Consider the following 20,055-nt stretch of genomic DNA (forward strand, 5'->3'; position numbering starts at 1 on the left):
CACTCCAGCCTGGCCACTCCAGCCTGGTAACTGAGCAAGACTCTGTCTCGAAAAAAAAAAAAAAAAGAAGAAAGAAAAAAAATATATATGTGTATATATATGGAAAATCTAGGAAGAAAAAATTGGTAATTTAATAGTTATTGAGTGCTACAAATTTGTCTTCAATGTTGATACTTTCATTGATTCTATTATGTGTTATAGCTTTTTTTCTTTTCAGTCTGGCAGGTGTAAATGCTATCCTTTGGATAGATTTTTACAATTCTAGTGTAAATTCCAAAATAAATGAAATTTACTTGTTCATTATCTTTTGTTTTATTACTAAAAATAAGATTTTGTATAATTATTTTTATATTGCAAAGTAATTGGCCTTTAAATACTGTTTGAATAAAATGCTTCTTATTTATTAATTGGAGTGCGTGTATGTGTGTATCAACTTCCAAAACATATTAAAAATCTATGAAAATGATCATCACCCTTTCCAAATTATGATGTGGTTAGGAAAATTGGGAATCTTTTCCACACAGTCTTATTTGCTGAAAGGTTGCTACATTTTATTCACTAATTCAGTTTACATAAACTAAGTGAAATGCACGTTTTAGAATACCATCTAATATCCGCATCCGTACTGCATTAACTTAAAGTATCCTCATTGAGGCTGTTTAGACTTAAAACGAATTGTTTGATAGGAGGATTTAGACATCACATCTGCAAATATTTGCATGGCTGAGTGGTTAGTAATTAAATCACTTTGTCTAAATCAATTTCAATGTAAAGAAGTTTCTTTGAAATTGTTTTAGAAGAACTAGCTATTTGTGACTTGACAGGGATGTCAATTTCATAAAAACATCTGGGCAGTTTTAAACTAAATGTTATGTGTTTTACCTTAGTGAAAAGCTCAGGTTAGATTTAACTTGTTTTGTGTAGGGTGTAGTCTCCTTGAATACCTTAATAAATTACCATGGACAGGATGGTTAAAATCACAGAAATTTACAGTTCTGGAGGGTGGAGGTTCAATATCATGGTGCCTGCAGGGTTGCTTTCTGTAGAGGACCCTTCCCTGAACTTGTACTTGGCCACCTTCTGGCTGTGTCCTCACATGCCCTTTCCTCTGTGCGCACACAGGATACCAGTCCTGTTGGAGTAGGTTCCACTCTTATTATCTCATTTAACCTTAATTACCTTCTTAAAGATCCTATCTCCAAATTCATTCACACTGGAACTTAGGGTTTCAGTATATGAATGGGCAGAGTGAGGAGGCGGGCAGTTCAGTCCATAACAAGTGGATTGAAGTTCATGAGTAAATGACAGACTAATGTGTAATTTCTGCTTTGCTTCATCTTGACATTTTTTAGTTCCTCAGCCAACTCATAATTCTCTATATTTAATGTGAAGGAACATTTTATACATACAACATAGTATATAGCTTATGCTATTTAAGCTTCTGCCTGAAGACATCCCTCCGCACTCCAAAATAAAATTTAAAAACAAAAACACAATTTTTGTTTACTTGACACACAGCCAGGTGATCTGTTGGCTAAACCACTGACTTTAAACAGACATGTTTATGTGTATACTCTCACAAATTAAATTTAAATTCTGAATGAAAAATATACATGTGTGACTAACACAACTTGAAAACATAGCATAACAAAAAATAACATAAAAGAGAAAGCAACAATGAGCATTACTAATATTTAATTATTAGTATATACAGTTGCTTGAGACAGTTACTTTTGTTTAATAATGATTGTAAAAGTCATATATGTGCTAATTCTTAAGAATATAAAATGAAATATAGAAAAAAGTTTACAGTTAACAAATTGTCAGTAATAAATTTATGGAATTGAGTTTAAGTTTTTTTCTTTAAGTATATATATTCAAACTTAAAATTATGCATTTTAAAATTAACCAAATATTCAATACATTATTTAAGTTACTGCCAATAAATGCATCTGTAAAGGTCAAGATCATCAAAACTTTATTTTTTAACTGACCACATCCTGAGGAAATTACACAACTTCTTTTCAATATATGGGCAAGCATTGAAAGAAGGAATGGGTTTCTAATAGGCTCGTCGGAATAATATTGTACTTTGCATTGTCTGTATCTTTCTTTCATATCCTAAATAGGGATGCTGACTGTTGTGTCCATGACTTTCTTATCATGGAATACGTAGAAGAAATAAATATTTTTAGGTTTAAGAAAAAGTCTAGCAAGCTTCTTTATTAATATTATACACTTAGCTTATATTTAGATATTCAAAACTATATTTGTGACTTCACTATACTCTGTCCAAACCTAATATCATGAATTAATATCAGTATTTTTAGCTGGATACAGATATACCTTGGAGATATTGCAGGTTTAGTTCCAAGAGCACCTCAATAAAGTAAATATCACTATAAAGCCAGTCACACAGGTTTTTGGTTTTTCAATGCATATAAAAGTTATGTTGGCACTATAGTCTATTAAGTGTGCAAAAGCATGATGTATAAAAAGGTCTATGTAACATAACTGAAAAATACTTAGTTACTAAAAATTGCTGGGAATAATTTGAGCTTTAAGCAAGCTGTAATTTTCTTCATTGGTGAAGAGTCTTGTTGCGAGGTTGATGACTGCTTACTGGTCAGAATGTTGATTGCTGAAGGTGGAATTTGCTGTGGCAATTTACTAAAATAAGGCAACAGTGAAGCACTTTGTTAATTAACACTTCCTTTCATGAAAGATCTCTGTGTAGCAGGTGATGCTATAAGGCTAATAACATATAATACTGTTTGTTAGCATTTACCTAGAGCAGGACATCTTTCGAAAATGAAGTCAGTCCTCTCAAACCCCGCCACTGCTTTATCAACTAAGCTTATGTAATATTCTAAGTCTTGGGTGATCATTTCAACATTTTTTAAGCATCTTCAGAAGGCGTAAATTCTACCACCAGAAACCACTTTATTTGCTCTTCCATAAAGAGCAATTTCCCATCTGTTAGAGTTTTATCATCAGATTGCAGCAATTCATTCACTTCTTCAGGCTCCATTTCTAATCCTAGCTCTCTATTTCCACCACATCTGCAGTTACTTCCTTCGCTGAAGTCTTGAACCCCTCAAAGTCATCCATGAGGGCTGGAATCAACTTCTTCCAGACTCTTATTAATGTTGACATTTTCACTTTCTCCCATGAGTCACAAGTAATTCTTAATGGCGTCAGCATGGTGAGTCCTTTTCAGAAGATTTTCAATTGACTTTTACTTTTCCCAGATTCCTGAGAGGAATCACTGTTTTATGGCAGCTGTAGCCTTAAATCTTGTATTTCTGTATTTTATTATTATTATCTTTTTTTTCTTTTTTGTGAGACAGAGTCTCGCTCTGTCGCCCAGGCTGGAGTGCAGTAGCACGATCTCGGCTCACTGCAAGCTCCCCCTCCCGGGTTCCCGCCATTCTCCTGCCTCAGCCTCCCGAGTAGCTGGGACTACAGGCGCCGCCACCACGCCCGGCTAATTTTATGTATTTTTAGTAGAGATGGGGTTTCACCGTGTTAACCAGGATGGTTTCAATCTCCTGACCCCATAATCCACCCACCTCAGCCTCCCAAAGTGCTGGAATTACAGGCGTGAGCCACCGCACTGGCCACACATTGTATTTCTTAAGTATTAGGACTTGAAAGTTGAACTTACTCCTTGGTCCACAGGCTTCAGAATGGATGTTGGGTTAGCCAGCAGGAAAACAACATTAATATCTTTGTATATGTTCATCAGAGCTCTTGAGTGACTAGGTCCATTTTCAATGCGCACCACTAGTTTGAAGGGAATCTTTTTTTTTTTTTTTTTCCTCAGCACTATATCTCAACAGTGGGCTTAAAATAGTCAATAAACCATGCTGTAAACAGATGTCCTGTCAACCAGGCTTAGTTTTCCCATGGGTAGAACACAGGCAGCGTCGATTTAGCGTAATTCTTAAAGACCCTAGGATTGTTATAATGATAAATGAACAATCGCTTGAACTGAAGTCACTAGCTGTGTTAGCCCCTAACAAGAGATTCAACAGGTCCTTTGAAGTTTGAAGCCTGCCCTTTACATCTCATCTCTAGCTATAAAAGTCCAGATGGCATCTTCTTGCAATGGAAAACTGTTTCATCTATATTAAATTCTATTTTTTAGTATAGTCACTTCCGTCAATGATCTTAGCTCGATCTTCTGGATAACGTGCTACAGCTTCTACATCAGCATTTACTGCTCCACCTTGTATTTTTAATGTTATAAAGATGGCTTCTTCCCTTAAGCCTCATGAACTAACCCCTGCCAGCTTTAAACTCTTCTTCTGCAGCTTCCTCACCTCTGTCAGCCTTCGTTGAATTGAGGTGTGTTAGGTCTTTGCTCTGGCTTAGGCTTTGGCTTAAGGAAGTATTGTGGTTGGCTTTGTCTTCTACCCAGACCAATAAAATATTTCTCCATAACATGAGTAAAGCTGTTTAGCTTTCTTATCATTTGTGTGTCCACTAGTGTAGTACTTTTGACTTTTTTCAGGAACTATCTCTTCACATTTACCACTTGGCTGTTTGTTGCAATAGGCTTCTGTTTTAGCCTATCTTGGTTTTGCCATGCCTTCCTCACTAAGCTTAATCACTAAGCTTCCTCACTTAAGCTTTTGATTTAATGTGGGAGATTGTGACTCTTCCTTTAACCTGAACACTTAGAGGCCATTGTAGGATTATGATTTGGCCTAATTTTAATATTATTGTGTCTCACAGAATAAGGAAGCTAAAGAGGAGGGAGAGAGAGATGGAAGTATGGCCAGTCAGTGGAACAGTCAGAATACACATTTATCAATTAAGTTCACTGTCTTAGGGGCATAGGTTGTGGTTCCCCAAAATAGTTACACTAGCACCATCGAAGATTACTGATCACAGATCACCATAGCAAATTTAATAATAATGCAAAGTTTAAAATATTGAGAGAATTACCAAAAAGTCAGAGAGACAGGACATGGGTAACTGTTGCTGAAAAAATGGTGCTGCCAGCTAGAATGGCGATCATTAAAAAGTCAGAAACAGCAGGTGCTGGAGAGGATGTGGAGAAATAGGAACACTTTTACGCTGTTGGTGGGACTGTAAACTAGTTCAACCATTGTGGAAGACAGTGTAGCAATTCCTCAAGGACCTAGTACTAGAAATACCATTTGACCCAGCCTTCCCATTACTGGGTATATACTCAAAGGATTATAAATCATGCTGCTATAAAGTCACATGCACACGTATTTTTATTGCGGCACTATTCACAATGGTAAAGACTTGGAACCAACCCCAATGTCCATCAATGACAGACTGGATTAAGAAAATGTGACACATATACACCATGGAATACTATGCAGCCATAAAAAGGATGAGCTCATGTCCTTTGTAGGGACATGGATGCAGCTGGAAACGATCATATACCAAAACAAATACCGCATGTTTTTATATACAGAAATATACAGAATATACAGAAAACCAAATACCGCATGTTCTCACTCATAGGTGGGAATTGAACAATGAGAACACTTGGACACAGGAAGGGGAACATCACACACTGGGGCCTGTTGTGGGGTGGGGGGAGGGGGGAGGGATAGCATTAGGAGATATACCTAATGTAAATGACGAGTTAATGGGTGCAGCACACCAACATGGCACATGTATACATATGTAACAAACCTGCACGTTGTGCACATGTACCCTAGAACATCAAGTGTAAAAAAGCAAATGGTGCTGATAGATTGCTTGAATGCAGGATCGCCACAAACCTTCAATTTCTAAAAAGAAAAAAAACAAACACTATCTTTCAAGCACGATAAAAACAGACACCATAAAACAGGTATGCCTGTATTTAAATATGAAGAAATAGTTTTATCAGTAGATGTTTCTAGTAGATGTTTATCAGTAAATGTTTACCAGTAGATGTTTCTTGATTAATATTTTCAATGCTTTGCACTTTTTAAACATTTAAATATTTTTACTTGATGTTTTATAATATACCCTTGTCATCTTATATTTTCATACAATTATATAACATTTCATTGTGCTGGGTTTAAGTGTAAAACCACTATTGGACTTTGGTTTTATGTTGCTTTCCTAGAATACATCAAATAAGCTTCAGGGTACATGATTTGGCCAGATTATATCTAGAGCATGTGTGCGGATGTGTGTGTGTGTGTATGTGTGTGTGTATGTGTATGTGTGTGTGAATCTATGCCATGATGGGTGTTTTCTTTATTTATTAAGCATACAACATGATAAAAGATTCCTTATTTAAGATAAACTTTTATCTGTTGATAGCTGAATTCCCAAGAACACCACCAAAAAAAAAAAAAAGAATTGAGCTTTTAAGAAATTGTTCCAATGAAAATGGCTCTACTTAAATTATTAATCTTAAGGAGCTGTGTAATAGTCACGTTTCTTTGTTGTGGCTATCCTGTCTTGGCATTGTATTGATTCAGTGAACACATTCTTCTCTGTTGAATTTGCAAATAACTTTCTCATATGCATGTAGAATAAGAATTTTTGGTTAAATCCATTTCTCATTGGAACAATTAGTTTAGAGTTAAATTAGCCTTGCTTATTAAAAGCTACACATAAGAAAAAGGAATATTTTAATCACTTAGCAGTAATTATGTAAGAGCTGTTACAAATGCTAAGCTCATTCCTATGATTGTTTCTAGATGGACAGCTGACTAGAAAATGAATGACACAGCTTTTCTGTACTCTTTCAGAATTATCATCTTCAATGGACCTCAAAATTGCACTCTTAGTTAATAGCCTCCCATTACCACAAAATCATTTTTCCCTCTTTTGGGATAGAGTTGAAATTAACAGCAACTCTTGTAAGCATATTCTCTCTTAATAATAGTTACAGAGATTGAAAATTATATCTATTGCTATCATCAAATCTCTTATCTCAATTGATACTTCAGAATTTCTGTACATTAGAATTACAGGGTTTGTCTCAGTGTTCACCAATAGAATCCCTAAAGGTTAACTTAATTATGGATTTCAAATGTGTAAGGATAGAGGTCAGCTATTTTCTACCTAGACTGAAAAAAGAATGATAGGAATTGAACAGAAATGCAGGCAAGATACTGTTATTAGATAGCGAGAAAAAGTACCTGTCTATAAGTATTGTTGCAAAGAGCAACATTTTCTTGCACAATATGTTCCTGGAAAGATTTCTTTAAGAATGATCCTTCCTCCTTCATTACTATTATATGTTCAATAACTCAAAACAGGGAGAGAAATATCACATATTTGGAGCCTTTCTTGAACTTTAAAGCAAACTGGTCTGAGGCCAAAACGTAGAAAACAGTTAACAATGCTTTTATTACAAGCTTCCTGTTTTCAAGTTTACACCTACATTGACTGCAAACTATATATATATATATACACACACACACACACACACATTTGAAACTGTGTGTGTACTACTTTCTGAGCTTTACATATATGTAGATCTATTGGTTTTGCTATTTAATAGATACATCAAAGTGGTGCCATTTGTTTACTTAATGAATTAATAGATAAATTCTGATTTGCCTAGTCCTATGGATATTATAGGCCCATGGATACATCATAAAAGGATTTATATTATTTAGTAATGCTTACTTGACAAAGAAAATTAAAAATATATGGTAGGAGTTGTTGGGTAAAAAAATGAAACATGTGAAAGTGGTAGTCATACTGGGGTTTATTTTAAAACTTCTGTGATGTTTTAGAATTGTAACTTTTGTTATTATAATTATTTCAGATTGCACCTACATCTGACAATGACTTTGGACGCTATAATTGCACAGCCACTAATCGCATAGGAACAAGATTTCAAGAATACATTCTTGCTTTGGCTGGTAAGTGTAGCACAATACTTTGTGAGATCTCACACAATATTTCTGAAAGCAAATGAAAATTTCAGTTGATAAAGTAGTCTCATTTATATGTGGGAGATAAAACAATGGCTCTCTTGGAGGTATCTGGTAGACTGGTTACCAGAGGCTTGGTAGTGTATTGGGAAGGAGGGTATACAGAGGGGTTACTCAAGGAGCACAAAACTACAGTTGATTACAAAGAATAAGATATACTGTTCAGTAGTACAATAGGGCTATAATAGTTAGCAATGAGTTATTGTATATTTCAGAATAGGAGGATAGATTTGGAATGTTCCAAACACAAAGAAATGACAAATGTGTGAAAGAACAGACATGCCAGTTACTCAGATTTGATCATTATATGTTGTCTGCTTATATCAAATTGTCACATGTTCCCTGTAAATATGTTCAACAATTTTGCACCCATAAAAATTTCCCAAAACCTTAGACTTCAGCGTGTCTATAAGAAAAATATGAACTTCCAAAAAGTGGGTGTCGTGTAATTTTAAATGTTAGCAAAAATATCTTTTACATTTTTATAAGTAACAATAGAGATTGCTTCATTGTGTCTGCTATACAGTGAGCACACAGAATGTATTTACTCATCAAGACTGACTTTAAACCCTGATTTGAATCCCTCCAACTTTAAAATTGAGATATCTGTGAAAGAAATAGAGAACATATGTTTTAAGAAATTAAATTATATTTCAAGTAAAGACAGAATCCTGACAAAAAAATTAAAAATCAAAACACTCTGAGAAAAAATGAACTGTAATTGATATATATTAAACTTTTAGTCTTGAAAGTACAAATAGCTATCTTACTTCTGAAGGAAAATAGAAAATTGAAAGTTACATAAATGTGGTGAAAATGTTTTATTTTGTGTGTATATATATATATGTTAATATTCTACTTTTACCTCTAAAGCTTAAAGATATAGAAATACTAACAGATAGAATAAAAAATTCATGAAAACCAGAAAGCCAGATATTGTTTACTTATTTATAAAATTTGCCACTATGTTTTACAAGACTGGTGAGGAATCCTAAAATACATTTTAAAAAATAGTTTATAGGCCGGGCGCGGTAGCTCACACCTATAATCCCAGCACTTTGGGAGGCCGAGGTGGGCGGATCACGAGGTCAGGAGATCTAGACCATCCTGGCTGATATGGTGAACCCCTGTCTCTACTAAAAATACAAAAAAAAAATTAGCCTGGCGTGGTGGCGGGTGCCTGTAAGTCCCAGCTACTCGGGAGGCTAAGGGAGGAGAATTGCTTGAAACTGGGAGGCGGAGGTTGCAGTGAGCCGAGATCGCACCACTGCACTCCAGTCTGGGTGATAGTGCAAGACTCCATCTCAAAAAAAAAAAAAAAAGTTTATATAGCTCAAATGGAAAAAATGTGATTTACAGTCTTCTAAGAGTCAGTAAAGTAATATCAGAAAATTATTGTAATATTATATTTTAGCAGACTTAAAAGCTTCTGTAAAGAAATTTTAAAACCTTTTCAGGTAGAGATTTTATCTATAACTTTAATTTTATATTAAATTCAGAAAGATGTTCATTTTTACTGCTATATAGATATATTGTAAATATTAATGGCATTAATCATAAAGGCCACGAAGGGAAATTTTTAAGCTAATAATGTCAAATTATTATTTAACTTAGATAAGCTGCTATTCTCCAATTCAAATTTTACCACATTGATAGAGAAGGGAGAAAAGAGATTACATGGAAAGAATTGACGGAAGAAGGCAGGGAGAAAAAAAATCAAGATGAGAGTTTAGAGATGTGAAGAAACTGTTATACAAGCAAATTAAATTATAAGAAAATGAAGTGTGCTAAGTCTCACCAAAATGCATTGATAATAAATTGAAGAATCAACTATACTAATAAGAAGCATTCACTACTCAAATTAATTCCAAGCCTTTGGAAATTATGCAACTTTTATTTAAATTAGTATATAATTTTATAAATAATTAGATATAGGATCAATATATGTGTATATATATGTATATATAATTTTATTAATATTGATCCAGTATTGTATATTGCCATTTTATAAATGATGTGTTTTTCCATTAGGTACAACTTAATAAATGACCAGAATTTTTGGGAGGGTGTATTAATACTTGGTATTTAAAACATTATGTTGATTAGGTTTAAATAATTCCATGAAATTCACAGGTAATGTTTAATGTGCACGCACCTTCATATCTCATGATACTTACTGCAATATTGTTCATTGAAAAATATATTTTACTCCTATCCTTCTAGTGAATATATTAAATTAGAGAGTTTTCTTCTGTCCAACCATAATAAAAATTAAAGTTTTGCATTAAAGCTGAGTTAGAAAATATTGGAAAACTTTTTTGAATATTATTCTGCAATTCTGCTAATATTCCAAACTTTATACAATTCCAGGCTAAGAATTTGTTTTAGAAGAAGGTGGATTCAATTGAAATTGTAATGAAGATCTAAAAATGATTCAGACACTCAGCCTTAGATAGGAAACATACATTTAAACATCAACATTTATAAATACGATTTATGTTATGGGACTGTTCTTTAATATTAATATTTGGTAGAAAACTTAATCTGTCCTGCAGCATCCAAACACTGAAACTGTACTGTGATTTTAAATAAGATGTAAGATATATATACATAAAAAATATAAATATTTCCAAATATATGAAGCTACCACAGTTCAAGATTTCATTGGCTTATTTGCCTTGTAAAAGGTCAAGATTATTTGGCATATGGTATTTTATAGTGTAACAGAATACCTTACTTCCAAAGGGAATAAATTAAGAGCCAAAATTTAGTGTGAAATTTTTGTACACATTCAGCGGTAATATAGGAAAAATTTACTTTTTCAGCGTTCAAAAATCTTTTTACTTTTTCCTCCCATTTGTCCTCCCTTCCTTCTTACTTCCTTACGTTTTCCCTTTTTAATAATTCAGCCCTACATCGGAACGAGGTAGGCATCTGTGTGGGAGTAGGGTGAAGCACAGAAGCCTGGCATGGGGTGTCAAAGCCTGAGCAGAGTGAATGGAGTGGAAGGCGTGTTGCAGGGGTCCAGTGTTGCGATCCAGGCAGGGTAAAAAGAGTGCCCACGTGCCAAGACAGAAACAGCAACCCAAAGAGGCTTGTTGGAGGCCATTCACCTAAGTGAAATAATTCAAAAACAGAAATTCAAATACCGCATGTTCTCACTTGTAAGTGGGAGCAAAACAGTGTGTACACACATGGAAAAATAGACACTGGAGACTTCCAAAGGTGGGATGCTGAGAGAGAGATGAAGACTGAAACATTACTTGTTGGGTGCAATGTTCAATATTCAGGTGATGGACACACTAAAAGCCCAAACTTTACTAGTACATAATATGTGATTGTAACAAAACCCCCTAAACCTATAAAAATAATATAAAAATGAAGTATTTTTGAAATGAAAATAAAATAAGTATATATGTTTGGTTTAAGTCAGATAACCCTAAGCAAGGACTTTCCATTAAACTCTGACTTCCTATTAATGAGCCAGAGTTGGTGTAGTCTTCTTTTACCTATCTCCTCTGTCTTTAGAAAATTGGGGAAAAAAATGTAATCTTTCTATGTTGTTATAGAAATATGAAATATTCCACGTACATGCTTGATAATTTTGTTTTCTTAACTTTTAATCAAAATATTAACTAGAAATATAGGAGAGACAAATATGTATATGTTTTAAGACTTCACCATAAAATTGGTTTTTAAAATGTACCTCCTAGGTGTTGATCCTGCTTTCTAGTGGGAAACATTCTCTGTTTGGATTGAAGTATATATCTTGAATCAAATTAAAGTTGTACAGCACGTAAGGCTAAATAAAAGTTTGACTATATAGTGTTATTTGTTCCTTACAGTTTTCTACTTCCAAAAGATGATTATCTGAAAAGGCATTCTGTATATTTATATGCATGTGTATTATTTCTTTTTTTGAAAAATCGTTACCCTACATTTTAAATATTATTATCAAGTAATTGACAATATATTATTATCAAGTACTCAATAATTTATTATCGAGTAATTGATAATATAATATTATCAATATATTTCATTTATATATTTTTAAATTTCTTAATTCATTTCATCATTGTTATATTTTTTAACTGATGAACTTTTTTATATTACACCTTAATCCTAAATATAATAATCCCAACTTTGTTTCATTAATTGATGCACCTTTTTGATAAAGTCACCTTCTCCTGGGCAATGTGATGGGAGGGACTTGGCTGTAAGCTGTCATCAGGTAGTATGTCCAGCCCCTGGGGAATGAGAACCTCAGCTCACTAGGAGTTTCTGTGCAGTCATTCCAAGATTTACCTAATAACAGTATTGTGACAACTAAGTGAGTTAATGCATTCAAATAACCAGCACATGGCAAGTATTCAACAAATATTAGGTAGGTATTATTATGGCATAATTATAGTTCTTATTGGTCACTTTTCTTTTAGATAGAAGTCAGTACCTTGATGCCTCTTTAGTTGTTATACATAAATCTAGACATCAAGGACCAAGGCATAGTAAAATGAGATAATGACCTTACTTATTCTGAACATTATACTTCTATTAAATAATATAAAATTCATTTGACTTTTGTCATTTTTTTTCCATTTAGGAGTTCGTCCTACCGATTTTTTACACAAACTGCTATTAAGAGAGGTTTCTGATACTGTGCTTCACAATTCATTTTTTTAACCTCAGTTCAGGACTCTATACTTACCCCTATTAAATCTCATCTTGTCAGTTTTGACTCACTTTTTAACCTACTGAAACCCTGTCAAATTCAATATTCTAGCTCTTTTTTTCAGGATTGATTTAAGTCACAAGTACAGTACCGTGAAGCACTCATCTGTATTTTCACCAAAGTCAGGATAAGCCTGTGTAAGTCATCCTTGAGAACAGAGATCTGCTTACAGGTTAAACTGGATCAATTGAATAGATTTCTAAAGATATGGAATTATGGCCGATCTACTGGTCCATGTACCTAGATTTTATCTTAGCCAGACCCATGCTCCATAACACTTGAAAGCATGTTAAAATTAGTTCATTTGGTATCACCCTTTCTTCACCTAAATATAATGCCAGGTTTCTTTAACATAATCAGTTTTATTATCTAGCCTGGAAAAGTCTACATCTGGATTTTTTTTAAAAACTCATTAAGCAAACAGTGATATTCAGAAACTATTCATAACATATTCTTGATTTTCTCATTCTCATATTGTTATGAAGAAAAGGAAATCAGGATAAGTTGACATTATTTTCAGAGAATCCATGTTTGCATCAATGCCTAATCACTTTTTAATTCATTCACTCAAAAAATAGTGAATTTCTAGTAGGTGCCAGACATTGTTCTAGATCTTAGGAATCTGAAGATAAATAATGTATGGAATCTGGTCTTTACCCATAAGTTAGAGTTCAAAAGATATAAGGTTGCTGTAGAAATGCGAATCAAAGGTTTGGGAGAATAAAAATGAATTCTGACTGGAGTTCTTGGAAAAGGCTCTCAAAAGGTGTCAGCTTTTGAATTGAGTCTGAAAGAGGGAGTAGAAACAGGTCCAGAGAAGAAGAAAGGGAAAGACTGAAAGAAACATCAAGGTTACACTTGTACATAGGCACTATGCTCTGAAAGGATAGGTACTGTTAATGAGTAAGGCATTTAATGAAAGACTGGAAGGGTATATTGTGTGAGAAGACCCATGTTGGTAATGTGAATAGAGAGGTAGAGAGAAATTAAGTTATAGATCTTAAAAGCATTCATCATGTTGGCAGGGCAAGGTGGCTTATGCCTGTAATACAAGCACTTTGGGAAGCCAAAGCGGGCGAATCATCTAAGGTCAGGAGTTTGAGACCAGCCTGGTCAACATGTTGAAGCCCCATCTCTAATAAAATACAAAAACAACAACATCAAAAAAATTAGCCAGGTGTGGTGGTGAGTGCCTGTAATTCCAGCGACTCAGGAGGCTGAAGCAGGATAATTGCTTGAACCCAGGAGGCGGAGGTGGCAGTGTGAGCCAAAATCATGCCATTGCACTCCAGCCTGGGCGACAAAAGCGAGACTCGTCCTCCTCCTCCTCAAATAATAATAATAATAATTCATCATATTTACATTCTGTCTGGTATACAATGAGGGATTCTATGGAGAATATTAGAGGTAAAAATGGGAAAATCAAGATCAGATCTCTGGACTACTTCAGTTTAATCCATGGACTTGTAAGGACAAAAAAATAAAAGAAATTATTCAGGGAGATAGTGTATCTACTTTGAAGGATAAATGTAAATATAATTGGTGAATTACTGTGAAAAAAATCTAAATAATAATTTGGATTTGGCAGTTGGTAAAAACTAGGTGAGTAGTGAAATGAGAAGGAATTTACAGCATTCAGATGTATTGCAGGTGGGCTATAATATTATATTAAGCTCACAATTTTTCTTGCTCTGTTCTGGATGCTATAGCAAAATATATTAGACTCTGTAATGTATTAGCAACATAAATATATTGCTCACAGTTCTAGAGGCTGGGAAATTCAAGATCAAGGCACCATCAGATTTGGGTTTTGGTGCACGTTGAATAACCGAATTGTTTTTTACAGATGGTGCCTTCTATGTGTCCTTACATAGTGAAAGGGGCAAACATACTTCATTCAGCCTCTTTTATGGGGGCACTAATTTTATTCATGAGGGTGGATGTCTTATGACTTTATTACATCCCAAAAGACCCCAACTCTTAATAATATATTCAACATATAAAATTTGGAGGGAAGCCAGCATTCAAACCACAGCATAATTGAAACAAGAAAAATGTATATAAAACCTTATGGAAGTAAGGTAGCCACTCAAAACAGAAGTAGATAGAAAGTATCTCAGCATAGAAGTCCCTGAGTTGCAAACAATTATGGTGACATTGCATGTAACAGTGTTGACTGGATCTAGTAAATTCAGTTACTTATGTTCCAATTCTTTTAGTATTTGAGACTTTTACCAGATAGAAATTGATGAGGAAATCAAGCAGAAACTGATTTATTATAAAGAACAAACTGGTTATAAAATCACTGGAAAGGCGAGAAAAGACCAAAGATAGCCACCAATAGTCTACCTTCAAGGTCACAAAATAGCATAAGCGTGGTCCACATGTGAGGTCTGCAATGACTAACTAGAGGTCAGGGAGCCCTGCTGCCAGGTTACCCCTCAGCTGATAATCACAGCCACAGCACTCCAGAAACTGGATGAATAGGCTGCTGAGTGGGAGTTCGGATGCTTCCCTCATTCATATCTGCAGAACTTCTTGTCCATGTGCACCTCCTGAGAAAAGTGGGACTGACATTCATACCCCTCCGGCAATTCCAAACTATATACATGTGCTTTTCATTCTAGGTTCACTACAGGAAACTTAGAACCATAGCAGCAAGTAAGTCTAGGAAATGAAGATTTTAGCCTGTAATTTCTTATGATGAACAGGAGTATCTGAAATCATAGAATTTGAATCTGTGTGTTAATAGAAAAATATCTAGGATACAGTTTAAAACACCATTCTGAGATAATATTCATGATAGCGCTTCCTTTTGAAAGAGGGTTTACAAAAATCAGACTCTTCAGATTCCTGGATCTAAGTTCAGCAACACCACAGCCTCATATGTGGAAAAAGAGCACAGTTAGTGTCTATGAACCATGCATGCTAGGAGACCAAATTCTCAGAAATAAAGATGTTGGGGCAGAAATTAGAAATAATCTATTGAAATACAGCAACGAGGAACAAAGGAAGAGTACGTTTCCTGAGAAGAGGGTGGGATTTAAAAAAAAAAAAAGAGAGATCTTTATAATTCACAGTAATAAGACTGAGAAGAAAGAATAAAATTCCAAAGAAGAAGAAAAAGGAAGAAAAGAGCTAACTGATTAAAAAAAAAAAAATGGAGAAGAATAAAGGAAAAGACATGTCATTCACAGATGGAGGGTTTAGTCTTGGAAAATGAGAAGATAGACTTCCATTATCAGTTAATCAAGAGGTGATAGCTCTCCAAGACATTGGTTACATTGAAGCACTACTCACAGTAGCCAAGATAGCCAAGATGTAAAGATGTACAGCATGATCTCACTTATATGTGGAATTCTAAAACAGTGGAACTAATAGAAACAGAGAGAAAAATGGTAGTTGCCAGGGGCTGCTGAGTGGGAGAAATGGGAAGGTGTTGGACAAAGATTAAAAAGTTTCAGTTATGCAAGATGAAGAACTTCTGGGAGTTTAATATATACAAGTTTCATTCAGTGACACCAGAGATTGTATCCATCTGACTCCTCGCTCATGACAGCAACTCCTTGCCATTACACAGCTGAAAAACTTCTGAGCTGAACATCGGTGTTGTACCCATTACCTACCATTTGACTAAAACATTGATACATGTCAATGGATACAAAAGTATGTAATAGAAGGAGGCTGATGATCAGGGAGGGATAGAAAACGTACAATGACTGACATTTGCTAAGAATTTTAATGTATTCTAGGGTCTAAGTGCTCAACATTACTTGATATTTCCAACAACACTAGCAGCAGTACTATTCTTATCTCCATTCGAGAGGGAAAACTACTGCAATGTGAAAAGATTAAGTGACTTGTCCAAGGCTATAGTTGACGAAAGTGGCAAGGCCGGGCCTTGAATCCATAGACTCCCAGGACATACATATCCAGTCTTTTAATCCAACAGTTTACCAGCACCATTAGAGATGAAGAGAAAGGGTAACTAAACAAATAAGTATTTGCACAATTGGTTTTCTATTCATTTATTCATTCATTGAGTGGTGAATGGTATTCATCAATTTTTGGGATATAAGATGCTAGGAAATAGTTTAGAAAAATATGGTAACAATGAAGGGATAACAGTGTGTGAAACTGAGCATCCGATGAGCCTCAGTTGAAATATTGAGCTGTGTCTGAAAGTCTTTTAGAATAGATCCGTATCTTTGCATACACCCAGTGCATTAGATAAGCCAGGATCCTGAGCATGAGACTGAAAAGACCAAGACTAATGTTGTAATGAAAATGAAGCTCCTGAATACCATTCCCAGGAAAGTGATATGATCAGAGTGGTTCTTTACAAAGATTGATTTTGCATTTGCATGCCTCATGCATTGATGTTTTTATTGGACATCCAGTAGAAAAGGAAGCCAAGAGCCACTAATGGCATTACAGCAAAAGTCAGATAGGGCCAGGGCTTGGGAGGTAACAGAGGAAATGGGAAGGAAGAAATAGATACAAGAATTATAATGCAGGAATTATTAAAATAGTGTTTGACTGATTGTGATGTATATGATAGATAGGAATCAAGGGTGAAGGCACTTACAGAACAATCCAGAAAGTGAAGAGAAGAATTAGAGATGTTGATTCTAGGCACATCTGACACTATTCACTTAGACATGTTCTGTATCTTTGTATATTATTTTTCATTACTGAAATATTTAATTCATCAAGTATTTCCTGAGAACTTAGTATATTCCAGTCACTTTGTTCTATGTTACATGTATCTATATGTATAAATGGATGTGTGTGAATGTGTGTTTTTAAAATGTTTTCTCTTTCCTCAAGAAACTTAAAATTTAGTAGTCAGTTGACAGTTGGACTTACAAAACCAAAATGTAAAAAATGTTTAGAAAGACAATGAAAGTCATAAGCATGCTTTTGCTTTAGAAGAAATAATAGAAATAAGAGGTCAGTGGAAAATCATATGAATGAAAGGCTACAGTAAGTGTCAGCAGATCTGAAAATGGACTGTATAGTTAGAAGAGACAAGCCACTGGCCCATGTTTTGATGATAGTGGCTTTGCGCTGAAAGAAAAAAAAGTCTCTTCTTTCTCTGCAGGTGCACCATGTCAGGGTGCACAGTTGGTGAACGGTGCAACTTCTGCAGTCAGAGTAAAAACAATCATGTTTATACTATATATTCAAAGATGGAAGCCCAAGAGGATAATATCTCCCTCTCATTCCCCAGAATATACTGCCTTCACTTTTGACACATATCCCCAAACTGGAGTGTAATGCCTATGACATCCAACTTAGACCTCATGTACATTAGGGAGTCAGCCTCTCAGCACAGATTGAAGAATTGGCATTTTTTAAGGGGATCCGTGTACATTTGTTTGCCTTTCTCCTGTACTTTGGATCAAACTTACAAGTAAATTTTGGATCAAACCTACAGCTGAAAAGACATGCAGATTAACCTGGAGATTAAGGAAACATGAAAATTATTAGAATATTTGAAGGACTAAAAACATTATTTAGATATCTTAAAATTTGTATTTCCAGATGTGATTTTAATAGTTCTAAGACTTTTGGATGCATCAGAATTCTACACATGTGTTTTTGAACCTTAGAGTTGTAACATAATGTACTTCATAGGCTCTCTAAATAATTTACAGTTACGCATTAGAATTGAAATATACACTGTGGCATTTCTTTACAGTATTCACATATAAAAGGCCTTAAAGCTGTTCTCCTGGCTTTTGCCCAGTATTATTTATAAGGCATATTTTTATGTGACCTACAGTGACCTTTTTTAACTCTAGCAAATAAAGTACATTTGACTTTTGAATGCCATATGACATTTTTGTTTTTATTTTTATTTGTATTTATTTATTTTTGAGATAGAGTCTCTCTCTGTTGCCCAGGCTGGATTTGCAGTGGCGTGATCTCAGCTCACTGCAACTTCTGCCTCCTGGGTTCAAGTGATTCTTCTGCCTCAGCCTCCCAAACAGCTGGGATCACAGGCACACTCCACCACGCCCAGCTAATTTTTGTATTTTTGTGAAAAGAGGGTTTCACTATGTTGAACAGGCTGGTCTCAAACTCCTGACCTCAAGTAATCTGCCCACCTCGGCTTCCAAAGTGCTGAGATTACAGGTGTAAGCCATCATGCCTGGCCCCAACTGCAGATTTTTATGTAAATGTTTGACTGATATAAGAATTGAAACTCACAGGTACTGCATATTTATCAGTCAAGTTTTATATATATATGTGTGTGTGTATATATGTGTGTGTGTGTGTATATATATATGTATAGTTTATAAAGGACAGGAATTTAATTGACTCACAGTTCTGTGTTCCTGGGGAGGCCTCAGGAAACTTACAATTATGGTGAAAGGCAAAGGAGAAGCAGGCACCTTCTTCACGGGGCAGCAGGACAGAGTGAGTGCCAGCAGGGGAAATGCCAGACCTTTATAAAACCATCAGATCTCGTGAGACTCATTCATTATCATGAGAGCAGCATGGAGAAACCGCCCCCATGATTCAGTTACCTCCACCTGGTTCCACCCTTAACACATGGGGATTATGGGAATTAAAATTCAAGATGAGGCCGGGCGCGGTGGCTCACACCTGCAATCCCAGCACTTTGGGAGGCCGAGGCGGATGGATCACGACGTTAAAAGATCGAGACCATCCTGGCCAACATGGTGAAACCCCGTCCCTACTAAAAATAGAAAAATTAGCCCGGCGTGGTGGTGCGCACCTGTAGTCCCAACTACTCGGGAGGCTGAGGCAGGAGAATGGTGTGAACCTGGGGAGGCTGAGGTTGCAGTGAGTCAAGATTGCGCCACTGCACTCCAACCTGACCACGGAGCAAGACTCTGTCTCAAAATAAAAATAAAATAAATTAAAAAAAATTCAAGGTGAGATTTGTGTCGGGACACAGAGCCAAATCATATGATATACATATATTTGTATGTTTTACATATATATTTTATATATATATATTCCCTGTCTGAAAAAACTTATATTTGTTTTTTTTCCTAAGTTTAAGATTATTTCAGATGTGATAGGAATAAAAGAGGAAGAGGTTCATAGAGAAATTAACGTTAATGTGTCTCTAAATCTTGATGTTTCTGGAGTAGAGTTTTCAACTGTATCCTCATTGGAATTTTTTTCTTCTAATTCTGCCTGCTCTGCCTTTGAGATAATTCTTCTGAAATAATTTTTTATATTACACACTAAATTAAATGTCCACCTAAGATACCTTATGGAACTTGAAATAATGTAAGTAGTGGATAGATTAAAATAAAACAAGAAGGATTTTATAGCTATTTTGAAAATATGGGAATAAGATTTTAATATCTCAACCAAAGGTTTAATTTAATTGGATAATATATAAATGAAATT

At 34.9% G+C, this 20,055-nt stretch overlaps 1 protein-coding gene across 5 annotated transcripts in view; it reads left to right on the plus strand.

The window, feature by feature from the left end:
- The window catches only part of NCAM2 (neural cell adhesion molecule 2), a 549,007-nt gene that overhangs the window by 419,042 nt on the left and 109,910 nt on the right, over positions 1-20,055 (plus strand). For all 5 annotated transcript variants that reach the window (XM_017956502.3, XM_009202420.4, XM_009202421.4 and 2 more), the window contains exon 11: positions 7,763-7,859. In XM_017956502.3, coding sequence (XP_017811991.1) covers positions 7,763-7,859 — 97 coding nt within the window. The remainder of the gene's footprint in view (positions 1-7,762; positions 7,860-20,055) is intronic.

The sequence above is a fragment of the Papio anubis genome, chromosome 4 (assembly GCF_008728515.1).
Source record: "Papio anubis isolate 15944 chromosome 4, Panubis1.0, whole genome shotgun sequence".
In the NCBI taxonomy this organism is placed as follows: Eukaryota; Metazoa; Chordata; class Mammalia; order Primates; family Cercopithecidae; genus Papio; species Papio anubis.